This window comes from Mytilus californianus, unplaced genomic scaffold, assembly GCF_021869535.1.
Source record: "Mytilus californianus isolate M0D057914Y unplaced genomic scaffold, xbMytCali1.0.p SCAF_11, whole genome shotgun sequence".
Taxonomy (NCBI): Eukaryota; Metazoa; Mollusca; class Bivalvia; order Mytilida; family Mytilidae; genus Mytilus; species Mytilus californianus.
In genome coordinates, this window is record NW_026262593.1 from 72577568 (window position 1) to 72590598 (window position 13031).

The 13031-nt window shown below is 31.9% G+C and overlaps 1 protein-coding gene across 2 annotated transcripts; it reads right to left on the minus strand.

Moving 5' to 3' along the window:
• Positions 1–415: 415 nt before the first annotated feature.
• On the minus strand, positions 416–6905 carry LOC127720645 (uncharacterized). Of its 2 annotated transcripts, XM_052227357.1 has the most exons (6): positions 6002–6905; positions 5512–5623; positions 4913–5002; positions 3957–4259; positions 3136–3237; positions 416–1346 (listed from the first exon to the last, which is right to left on the minus strand). In XM_052227357.1, exons 1-6 carry the CDS (start codon positions 6683–6685, stop codon positions 547–549), a joined length of 2091 nt encoding a protein of 696 aa, XP_052083317.1. In that variant the 5' UTR covers positions 6686–6905; the 3' UTR covers positions 416–546. The 2 variants fall into 2 exon arrangements, with proteins under 2 accessions (XP_052083317.1, XP_052083318.1); XM_052227358.1 differs by lacking the exon at positions 6002–6905 and having other exon boundaries at positions 5512–5688.
• Between the last annotated feature and the right edge of the window lie 6126 nt (positions 6906–13031).

Below are 13031 nucleotides of genomic sequence, written 5' to 3' on the forward strand. Positions count from 1 at the left end.
AAAGAAAAAGCAAAACTCATCAGTCGAAAAAGTAAACAACAACACCATGGCCCCGAATAAAAGCAACGGAAAGACTAACATCCATCAAAAACACTTCACTGAAAACATAAGACAGAGAAAAACGAGCCCATAAAAAACGAGTATAATCTCAGAAAAAGAGGTTTCTTCTCCATTAGTATCACTCGTTGTCATACCTTTTTAACAAATGGTTCTTTTATAAATGGAAAAGAAGATTAAAATCAAAAGAATATTGTAGCAGATAGTAACTGAGTAAGTTTGGTTTCTTTTTGTATTATGTATAATTTATTTGCTATTAGTGCAAATAATAGCCTCCTCAAAATTTCAGAGAAACTCACTTGCAATCATCTTCTACAATTTCAAAATATATCATGTATAAAAATATTTTTTTGTTCAGATTAAAAGTATGTTACGTACAGCGCTGTATTAAAAATATCACAGACTATAATTTAATTGCGAAAGCATTTATCAATTAGATATGAAACAAAGCTCACCGCACCCATTTAGGTACTATCACTGAAATGACATTCATTCATTTTTAGTTGAATGTTTAACATCAAATAGAAATGCATCACAATTCCCTCCATTGCACACCAACAGACAATCGTTTGATTTGTCGTAGTATATCCCAGTCGGCTTTTGCAGTCCATCTTTCTTAGTAAGTAATTCTTTATGATGTTTACCATCAGGTGATACCACTACAACATTGTTAGATTCATTACAAACAACATAAACATTACCATTTCCATCTTTTGTAACTCCCGTTGGCATGTGCATCTTATCATTAGTAAACTTCCATCTGACCGATCCATACAAGTCACAACAGTATACAGTAAGCGTTAAGGAATCAGTGAGCAACAAACTGTCAGTATCAGTTGATAAACTTATGTACAGTGATTGAAAAGGGCAATGAATAGATCGAACTATTTCTCCTGTCATTTTCATAACATCTATTTTCTGGTGACAAATTACAACATACATCAGTCCATTTTGATAAGATATACCGCTGGTAACACCACGCGTTACAATTGTATTCTTCAGTTCTCCAGTGTTGATATCGATTATTTCTATATCTCGATTATACGAGACAGCAACATCGGTGTCTTTTATTACTGAAATGCATTTCGGATGATTGGACAATCTTATATCTCGATTGTGACTTCCATTTATATTGTAGATATGTAATATGTTGTTGAAATAATCAGTAAACACCAACTGGTCATTGGTGATAACGCAATCACTAATTAGACTATTTTGAATTGCTTCTAGTTGTAACTTCTGTCGTCGACTAATATCAAACTTGAAATATGACTTCAATCGTACAGGTTCTGCAAAAATGTAAACAGACCAATATTTTGGTGAAATTTTTTAAAACTGATGAATTTGCAATGGATTTTAATGAATATATCCTCAATTGTCAGCTGATTTATATCCATCTAACTCTGAATCAATATTAATGTAACACATACTTCTGATGTCTTTACGTAATACCGTTGAAGAAAAGACAAAAATATCATAGATAATCTTTTACATGTTGTACCAGTAGAAAGTACAACCATTTAGCATATATTGTAGATACTCTTGGGTTGACAAAAATGTTTGGAAGCAGAAGTAATAATAAAAAAAAGGGAAACTTAACCTGACAAGACTATCAAATTTGCGATTTCAAATATGTGAACATGTCTCCACCGCAGATTTTGCTTTATCTGTGATATATAGTCTGCGATTGAAAAATAAACACTTTTCAAATATTAAAAATATTTCAATATCACATAATTATATTTTCATCCAATAGCATGAAGTATCGGAAATAACAGGAAGATAGCGCCTATGTAAGTGAAGTTTTTGATATCAGTACAAATTGGGTGGGCATACATTACTAACAGGTAATACAGTATATACGAAAAAGATCAATTACACTCGAGCAATAAGTGCAATGTAAGTTTTAGGCTTGAAAGATATCATTGATTCTCAATGAAGTGGATGTAGTTCAACATAGAATTTTTTAAAACAAAGCCGCAGTTGAAATAATATCATGTCATTTTCAATTGCGATGCATTTAGAAAATATAATTCCACAATAACTATTTGATTCATCGTTGCAGTTGCACTAGAGATAGCAACACGCTGAGAACAAATTGTTACGTCCGCATTTTGATGCTCGGTTGATATGTAAATTGAGGTAACAAAAAAAAGCAACAACAAAAAAAAACAATAGAAAATCCGTTCAGTTCATTGGTTTTACAATCTTATAAATCTTGAATTTAACAAAACACTGTTAAAATGACCGTCAAGAGTACACTGGAACTAGGACAATTAAATTAAGATGCACTAGAGCAAAACTTGACCCAGTTCACAAATTAGATTCGTTAACGATTTCAAGAACGTTAGCATACACTCACACACACACACACATACACACACACACACACACACACACACTTTAACATTGAATTGAACAAAGAGCTATAGCAAGGAGAAAAATTAAAATACTGTTGCATAATACAGCCTATACCATGACTAAGAAAAGTCACATACGGACAAACATCAATAACAAAACATAACATAAGAAATGGAAAACGAGACACACGAACCTACCACAAAAACGGAGATGGAAACAGGTGTTACACAAGGGTTAGTTTTTCCTGTTTCATAATTGACGTCACTCGTGTCGCTTTAATAAGTATAACTCCAGTGATAAGTTGCTTTCAGTGTTGTCACAATGGAGGTAAAGTCGGCACAATTGAATGTACTACATCATGTACATGTGGAACATACCTAGTCATCTGTGACAAATAAACTTCATAAAGACTGTTCAAATCTTGAAAGCATATGATAGCGTAATCAATTAGTACCAACTACAACTGCTATATTTGAGCAAACAAGTTATTATTATACACGGCAAATGTTCATACTATGTTATATTTGTCTTCATCTATCTTCACACGTGTTTTGACATTCAGTATCATAAACCATTAAAGGCAATATATCAAAAACAAAATACGCTTGAGGACTTTCATACCTGTAAGTAAGTTTAAATGAAGGACCAACTACATCTGCTATATCTGATTTAACAAATTATTGAGATATTCCAGTTTATATGTAATATTTTACCTACCATCAAATTCTGTTCTTGTTTGGCAATCATCAATAGCCGAAGGATGATCTGCCTGTTCAGCTTCATCATGTTCATCTTCACTATTTATCTCACTAGTCTCTTCTAAAAAAAAATTAAACTAGCGTTCTTATGTGTGGTTTACAAGGCAAATATTCATAATATTTTTATATTTGTCTTCATCGATCTTCATTTAGTACCATGAATCATTAAAACAATCTGTCAAAAACAAAATACGCTTGAAGACTTTCGCGGCTCTGAAAGTAAGTTAAAATGAACGTTTCGATTTTGTAATTATTCAAATTATATTTTGATACATGTAACATTTTTATGACACATATTGCAAAATGTTAATACATGAGTAGGATTTGAGATATTTAATGTCCTCATAATCTTTCGTCAGATTTCTCAATAAATGACTATAGTTCGTACCGTAAGTAAAAATTGCAATCTGCTCATCCTATGTACATATCTTTTTGTGGTATCTTTCGATTCATTTTCTACAGGTTATATATCTCTCCAGCTATGATTATTCTATATATTTTTTTCGTTTTACCAAACGTTTTTCCGTTTGTTTGCTTTATTACCAGGGAGTACTAACAACAGAATCATGCTTTTATATAAAACATATATTATGCCTTTCAAATATTTGATTCTTTAAACATATAGTGCAGTTAACATACCATAGACATTTTAGCCAGTGTTTTTTAGACCTAAATATGTTAACTTATGTGCAAATATTAAAACCTTTTTTAAAATAGTGCTACTACTGAGATCATGCCATGTGATTTGATATAGTTGCCGCTGTACGGACAAAAAAGTACCTGTAATTTTTGGTATTGTTAAACTAAAACCCACTTCAGCACTTTGTTTTGGGTCAATTGCCGCCTCTAAAAGCATTCCAGACAATAGTTTTTGGACTTCGTCTTTTAGCAAATCAACTTTATTAAGAACTGTCTTTGCTATCTCTGAATAAATGTTAAGATCATCAGGCGAAACTGCCATAATTTTTATATTCATATCAGACGTTCCATTTATTCTCATTTCGTCGAGATATTCCAAAACTTTCGTTCTGTTCCATGAAGCCGGTAAGTCCAGTTGTAGGAAAACGGGTACTCTCTGGATGTCTGAAATATCATAATATAACAGTTCTTAATCATGAATTATACAAAAAATATTATGCATGTGAACAAATTGCTAAACACTAAATAGAAAACTAAAGACTGAGTAACACGGATCCCACCAAAAACGGTTTGATATCTGGTGATTCTGATGGTAAGCACATCATGTTTGTGTTGTGTCATTCGTAGAAAAAAACAGAATTTCGGTTACGACAATTAGTCAGTTTATTTTCGACTTACGAGTTTGAATGTCCCTTTAATAGCCTTTGTCGCTCTTTAGTGATGGTCATCTGTCATGGTCATCTGTCATTCCCTAACGTCCAACCAATAAAAAATTAACAAGAAGAAAGATCAAAGTATTAAATCTTCTAGGAAAAGTAGCATACCTTCTTGCTAACCATTTATTGTATCTCAATATAGATTGTGCAATGCCAGCTTATCGATCGTTTATCTTCTATTAAATTTAAGAATTTAGAGATGATAAGTATTGTAGTCAATAGGCTGAAGTGCCAGTTGCTCAAATAAAATATTAAAATCTGCTATCTTCCAAATGGATATGGCGGGAAATTATCCAAATGATCAAACTTGTAGGAACCGTTATAGATGCATACAGAAATTAAAGAAACATTGAATAATCAATTACTCTTAAAACATCATACCTTCATTCACTAATAACGTGTTCACATCTTCGCTCTTCCCAAAAACCTTGATCAGTATATCAATGTTGTCAACAATAGTTTTTAATTTTTCTGCCCAAATAAAAGGAAGTAATGATATAACAATTGAACTAAGTAATGGTTTTCAAGACATTCATATAATCTTTGATAAAAGAGTCGAAAACACATAGAAATGCGTGTTTCGTTTTTTTTTTTTTTTTTCATTTGTCGAGCTTGTCAAAATTAATGATGGTAATAGCATTACTATTATTTACAAAAAATGTGATAGGTAACAGGAGGATGTTTTTACAGAAATCTGTTATTCAGAGGATGTCGTTGGTTCCGGTCTATTGTATGTGTGTGATTTTTTATTTATTTTTTTTTTAGTTATTAGGCCACTGTTCTTTTTCCCGGTTGAATTGATTTACATTTTGTCAATTCTAGGTCTTTTGTATCTTCATAACAGTATGTTATTGTTTGTTGTTTATTGTTCAAAGTCGTACGATTAACTCTGATGAATAGTAGTCTCATTGGCAAGAATACCACATCTTCTTAACTCGGACATTTTCGAAGTTCTTAAGTACATTAATATACATATTTACGAATTTCTTCCATGGTTTTATGGCAATCCTTTTCCATAGATTTACTGAACACTTTATGATCTTTCATGTGTAGAGCCCTTGCTTTCTTTTCGATAACCTGTACCTGAGCTCTCTTCATTAAATCACCAGAAGAAAAAAAAACAATTACAAAAATTACATTATGTCATGTAAAGTTGGATATCGTATTTAAATGCAAATACAATTCAATTGATACAAATTAGAGTGGCACAATAAAAGCAGTTTTTTAATCAACTAGAGACATTTTAACGTATTGAGACACAAGAAAAAATATTGGAAAAATGCGCGTTGACAATAACATGTACAAAGTATATAGACGACGAGTCAATCGATTTCAAGTTGAATGTTGTGCTTATAGTTTACAAAAAGATCAAATTTGAAAATATTGAATTGAACTGAATATTATCTGGCTATTCTGAGGCTTGAAATTGGTTCATTTTATTCAAGGAAAACAGAACATGGTTAATCTTACCTCAAATTCAGCGCATTTATTTCTCCAGTAGTCACAGCAGAGTTTCTCATACTTCAACATGCAAGAAGAAATAAATACATGTTCCTTTGTTTGTAAAATCTTTTTCTCGATTTCTGCTACGTATGCACTGTCCATTAGATTTGCTATTCCCAATATGGACCCTTCTAACTTTGTCCATGTCCTGTTGAATTTGTCATCTGTTATCTTTTGTATATCTGATAGATGAAATATTTTGTTTCGCACGTCTTTAATTTGTTCAATCCAATTGTCTACCCCTTGTTCGCGTTTTCCACACTTTTGAATGATATAGTTTGCAAGTGTGATATCAACCACTTTCACATCTACATTTTCATTCGCAGAATAATTACAGATGCAAATCTGGGTTAATTTTCTGCAAGGATACTTGTTGTGGCAAGATATTTTGTTCCGTTCAACAGATCTATATAATACAAGGAACTGCTTTCTTGAGACAAGTCTCTCTCCATTTATCTTACTGACCATACATTCACAGCATGGTAATGTTTCATACAGGTGCACCATTTTATGTTTCTCTTTATTTAGAAATGTTTCAAAAGAATCTTTTCCAAGTATATTTTCCCTAATATACTTCCAGATAACAAGACATGCGATATCAGCAATAAGAGCAACTAATTTGAAGTAATTAATTTTCTCTTGAGGTGCCATTGATATACTTCTTGATAACAGTCCATGTAATTTATTCTAGATAATTCCTCCTTCAGAACACTGTCTATAAACACGACGTCACTCTCAGGGATAAGTTAATTACAAAAGTATTAAAATTACAAATTCGCATATCAGTGTGAGTATACTTGTCTAAATTTTGAGAAACGAACATCGTATCCTATATTAGTAATCTAACGAATAAGCCAGCCATCCAAGTAATTGTTCTAATGGTAATATCTGTGAAACGAAAACTAAATTATACAAATTTGGAAATTGAATGGAAATGTATACTTTTATAACAGTTAAAAATCATTTTGAACAAAGGAATGTATCTACCTCATGCATAGCGCTGAATCCTTGAGCGGGTTTGGCAAATATAACCGTTGTTTCCTGCTTTGAAATGTGTCACATACGTATGAGCTATGCACATTGTTGAACAAGTTGAAGGCCGTACAGTTTTCTATAGTTGCTTACATCCACGTCATTTGCTCTCTGATGTATAGTTTGCTGATTGGCAATCAAACCACATCTCCATATTTTTATATTGGCCATAGTTTTTGGTGTTTTGGGGGTGTTTTTTATTAGATCTTTATCGATTGAATTATATTTTTGACTTACAAATGTCTTGGTCTCGAACAGCACTGACGACACATTTATTGTCAAAATGCACATCTGGTTCATTATAATTGTTACCTATGATATTATTACTACCACGACATATCTACCCCAGCTGGTGGGCTGTTAATCAACGGGAATATCAATATCTAAGTAGCCAGTATTTTGGAACAGGATCGAAAATACGGATTGTGTGTTATTGAAATTGATGTTATTAAGTTCTTCAAATAATTTAAGGTTAAGGAATTTTATCCCTTATGCATAGCTCAGATTTCTTGTCCGTGTATGAATATATCAACTCTTCTTTGTATTAGGATTTGGTCTTGTGAAATACAAATCTGGAGTAGTGAAATTAATACTGATACTGTTATTTAAAAGATAAAACTTCGTAAAGCATTTGAGATTAGGCTATAGATCTCCTGTAAGCACAGCGCTGACTTCTTGTCCCAGTTCGGTTTTATAACTGATATGTTTCGGTTATATCAGTTTATTTGTTCAAACAACAGTAATTTGTCGATATTCAAATCTCATCAATCGATCAAGAAGAGAACAAACCAAAGTAACCAAAAAAACTGAGGGAATTGATTGAACTCCAAAAGGATCTCGACCGTGTGCGTCGAAAGGGTATGCATTAGCTGCCATGTAAGATCATACTTAGTCAAAATGTTACAAATGGATATAGGACACAATCGGGAAATGTATATATCAGATAACTATTCCGGTATTCTAAGATCAAAGATTGCTTAGACATGTCGTTAGGGATTTAAGACCCAGAAACATCGTATCGGACCACCAATTAATGATGGTGATCATAAAATCTATGTAGTGTCGATTTTTTGTTCTAGCAGTTCAAATGTAAGGAGCACACCCCTGTTAATTAGCTAGCGTTTGTATTGAAATTACAAATATTTGGCCTTGGTCATCTATAAATGGATCTTTTTTGGCGAATTGTGCATATGTGGCGTAAAATTGGTACTATGTAATGTTTATCAGGAGATAGAAATCAAAATGTTGGTAAATTATTTTAAGGTTCAATTGATCGCTATTCATCAGGTGAGAATTAACAACGATAAAAAGGAATCTACATCCCTACTTATATAGAACAAATCGTCAGTTGTTGTATTTGTGTAACGTGACTCATGGTTTAATTTGTCCAAACTGGCTTTCGCAGATCAGAAAAAAAACAAATACCACACTCAGTTGCAAAATTATAAACATTTAATTGTTGATAGTATGAACATATTAACATGATTGTAGCCTTCATTAACTATGTAATTGGTTTAGCCGTTACGATGCCTTGTCGATATAATTATTAATTGATCATTGCATAGGATAATGCCGAAACACGATGTATAAAACCAAGCGCGCATTTAATTTGCTTGTCAATACTGGCTCAGCTATATTATGTTTGGGAAAATGCGTGTCCAAAAGCAAGTGTTAGCACTGCCAAACACCTTACGAGCTGATCATATTTGCAACAGGCGTTTCAGACAACCGGCAACATATCTATCACTGATAAAGTAAACTTGCTTGCCTGCACAAATTACATAAGTTGGAAAGCAGTCAAAAAGTCTGCTATGTACAAGATAGGATTGCACCCATCTTTATTCCTTTTGGTCGTCCGAGACCTCTTAGAATACCTTTTTTTTTTAAGTGATGAAACGCAAGAAATTTTTAGTGATGCTGATCAAGATTATTTGTTTCTATTTATTAATTGTTTAGCACTGGGACCTCCTATTATAACTTGTATCAGTGCTGTAGTTTATAAACTTTTTAAAAAAAATTTTATTAATCTTTTTGGTGTTCAAACTATAGTGCAAACATACATTGTTTCAAGACATATGTGAATAAATTTGATGACATTGTTATTGTTATCATGCGACTAAGAAACATTAAAAATTCTTCGATGTGAATATACAGTATATGATACTATCTTAATATTTTGGATTTCATTAAATATACAATTATATTAGAAAAATATTAAATAATGTTTATAATCTCCCCCAACCCCTCCCCGTATGTTTTTTCCTGTGCATTCAAAAATGTATGATCTACAGTTTCTATCTCTTTACATTCAATAGTATCAGAAAGTTTATATTATTCAAGAAGATAATTATGAGAGACTATACTATGTAAAATTTTGTATTGGAAAGCTTGCAGTTTGCTTTCTATAGTATATTTAAAAGCCAGTGAATAAATATTTTTCCATTTTTCATCACTACTTTCTATATTAAAACTTTCTTTCCACCTTTGTTGTGAAATAATAGAAACATTTTCCTGATCGATAAAAAGTGAATAAACATCTTGAGCAAATAATTTACTGATAGCCTTTTTTATTCTCATGTTCAAAATCAAATCCAAATGAATTGCTGTTACTTGACATGTGTTGCTGTATTAACAACTCTTTCCAGTCACGTGATAGAGCAAGTTTAATTGATAGAATGTCTACAAAAGTAACATGTAGGCTATATTTTTGGTTAATACCGTCATGAGACAAAAATTCGCCATTGTCATCTACAATATCATTGATGAACTGTATGCCTTTCATGTACCAAGATATGTAAACAATACTCGTATTGTCAACTTTGATTAAGGGGTTGAGCCAAATGAATTCTTTTCTCACATGAAATGCATCTAACGGATTAAAATCTCCTTGTACGGTTCCAAGCAGATAAGACTTCTTTATAAAAAAGAGGTGCTTTTAAATTTAAAAATTCAAATTCATATCTGCTCATAAATAAATCGTGTATATCAAATAGAGGGAAGAATGCTTGGGAAACATGTTTTCATTTGGAGTCATGGTCTGACAGAAATCTTTTTACCAACATAATACGAAAGGATAACAGCTGTAATTCAAAATTTAAGGCTTTCAGTCCCCCGACGCTAGGAGACTTTTGAATAACTTCTGATTTAACTTTCGGAGTACCACCATTCCATAAAAAGCTGTTTCAATCACGTTGTACTTTAGTTACATAAGATGTTGGTACATGAGTAGATGAAATGACATAAGTTTGATTAGATATTGCAAGTGATTTGAGAATTACAATTTTACCGATCAAGGAAAGGTTTCTAATATCCCACATTTTAATAACTGATTCCATTGAATCTATCTGAAGCTTGTTTGCAAATATTAGCATATCACCAAGAAATCTGTTCAAACTGTACAGTTTTATGTTGCTGCTGTTTTTTTGTTCCCTCTTGCACTACCAACCAAAATTATCATGCCCAGTCTGACACAATAATGGGCATTGTTAAGTCAAAATATTTTTGATAATACATCACTAACTCCAGTATCATGTATACAGTTTAAGTAAACTATTTTTTTCAATAAAATAATTTATCCTACCTACTTACATGTATCCTATTTTTTTCCACCAGGAGGTAGGAAACAATATATCTATATATAATTCGCCTCAATAGCATAAAAATTGGAATGGTAATTTACAAATGGTTATTTTTATGCGTATGTTTTCCTTAAGATAGCTTTAAATATGAATTCAACTAAAAATTTCAAATGCACAAATAGTACAAAGTGTGAAATGTGTGTTTCTATCAAATGTAATAGTTCCTGTATTGGGAAATAATCATAGGAAGTAACACCATTGTTACACTGAATGTGTTGTACGAGGTGCTGGATGGGGTTTACAAAATAAAAACACTATGGGTCAAAACATAAATAGAAGAAAAAGATTGGCCACAACATTTAAGAATAGGAAATAATTGGGTGATATAATTTAATAATGTGAAATAATCAGGAATAGAAATAAAAATGCTCTAAAAATAAAAAGAAAACGAAAATGAAACAATCCTCATTCAGACCCTCTGCTCTGTGTGTGCGTTATTTTTCTAAATTTATTTCACATGAACTACGGCCATTTGAATAAAAACAATCTTTACAAAATGTGCACTATCACAGCCTTATAACCGTACTTTGGTTTTGTAAAAAAAAAAAAATATGCCGTATAATTGTACTTACGTAGCTGAATATTGAAATCCTAGAGATAGTTCAAAAGTCCACTGTTGAAACATTTCTTCAAATGTCGAGTATTTATCCAAGATATGAATGAGAGGGACATTCATAACCAAACCGAATTTGTATTGGGAGTGAAGCTATGTTCGTCTTTCAGAAACGATTTCATTTATTTTGGTTTAGGGCGTCATGCAATGCAAAACTGTACTACAAAATTTCAATTTTCATTTTTTTTTTTGTATCAAAATTGTCTCAAGTATCACATGTATCAATGTAAAGCAAAGAATTTGAGTCTTAATTTGTGAGCATAGGAAATATTATTGCAACTGTTACATCCATTAAGTATTTTATTCAGACACACTTTTAGCATTCAATTTTCACTTTTATACCTTTTATCAACTGTCTGATTCGTGTGCCTTTGTGTAAAATAAACTGGTTAAAAATTGACATCTTAAAACAGTTGTTAAAGGCATCATGAAAAGCGACATAACTTGTATTTGTCTTAAGTATCTGACTGAACGCACATCCACATAATGCATCTGGGATATTTCAGATTTTATGATTTTTAGATTGGGATTTATTTCTAGTAAACAATAGATAATCTAATTCTATCTATGTTTTATACTACATTGCAACTGCATTCTACGCAACCGACACTTACGGCAAGTATAATGACTGGCGAAATTATTGGCGTCTGTAATGAGAGCATTTTTTTTTAAAGTGAAGAAAGATAGAACACTTTAACGACCAGAGCGGTTAGCGAAATTTACTTTTATATTCACCAAATACTCTGATTATTTTCAAAACACAAATTTGAATTTCGTTGACAAATGACACGAAACAACTTCACTTTAAAGCACAGAGAAGGTCTGCAAAGCGATGAATGAATAGAACTTTAAATGACCTGTTGAAATGAAAGGTATGCAATCTAACAGCACATACATTATGAACAACGTACAGATCTATACCTCCTAATGGATCTGTCTCATAAAAATATTTCATTGTTAACGTTAAAACCATCCCTTGAAAACCAAATGACGAAAGGGCAATCGAATAAACTATAACCACTTGACTAGATCCCCAAGCTTAGAGTAGACATTGTTTTGGCCTTATTCAGGCCGTTTGGTTTTCCTGTTTGAGTTATGTCACATTTTGTAGTATTTCGAGGCTTTTTATAGTATTATACGGTATTGATTTGTGTCATTATTAAAGACCGTACAATGCGTCAATCCACGTCATTGTACTCGGTTGCATAGTTCAGGTAGTTGTTTCATTGTAAGTAATACTACAATTCCGTATTTAAACAAAATGGCGAAAATTACCAAGAGTTTTATCATACTGCCAAACATATGACTTGTCTTAAGGCTTACATTTATTTAACCTTTCAGTTCTATGTTATCTCATTTCAGTTATATTGCTATACTTATCAAGATAAATCAGACATGATATAATGTGGTAACATAAATAACATGTGTATTTCGGTTCTATAGATTGACACTTGCTGGATAGATTCAGTAATCAAGTACACTATATACATTTTAAAACAAACCTCCCGATCGCTATTGGCTTTATGTATAACTGTTTCCGTGTTTAAAGAATTCCTTGATTTGATCATATATAAATTAATTATAAACTTGACTAAATACTAACGTTGGCAATGACACCACAGTTTGTTTGTTTTTCATGACAAAGGAGAGTGTATAAAATATGTAAATACAAAGTTATTGCAGTTATGTTATCAAATGACATGACTTAACCTCA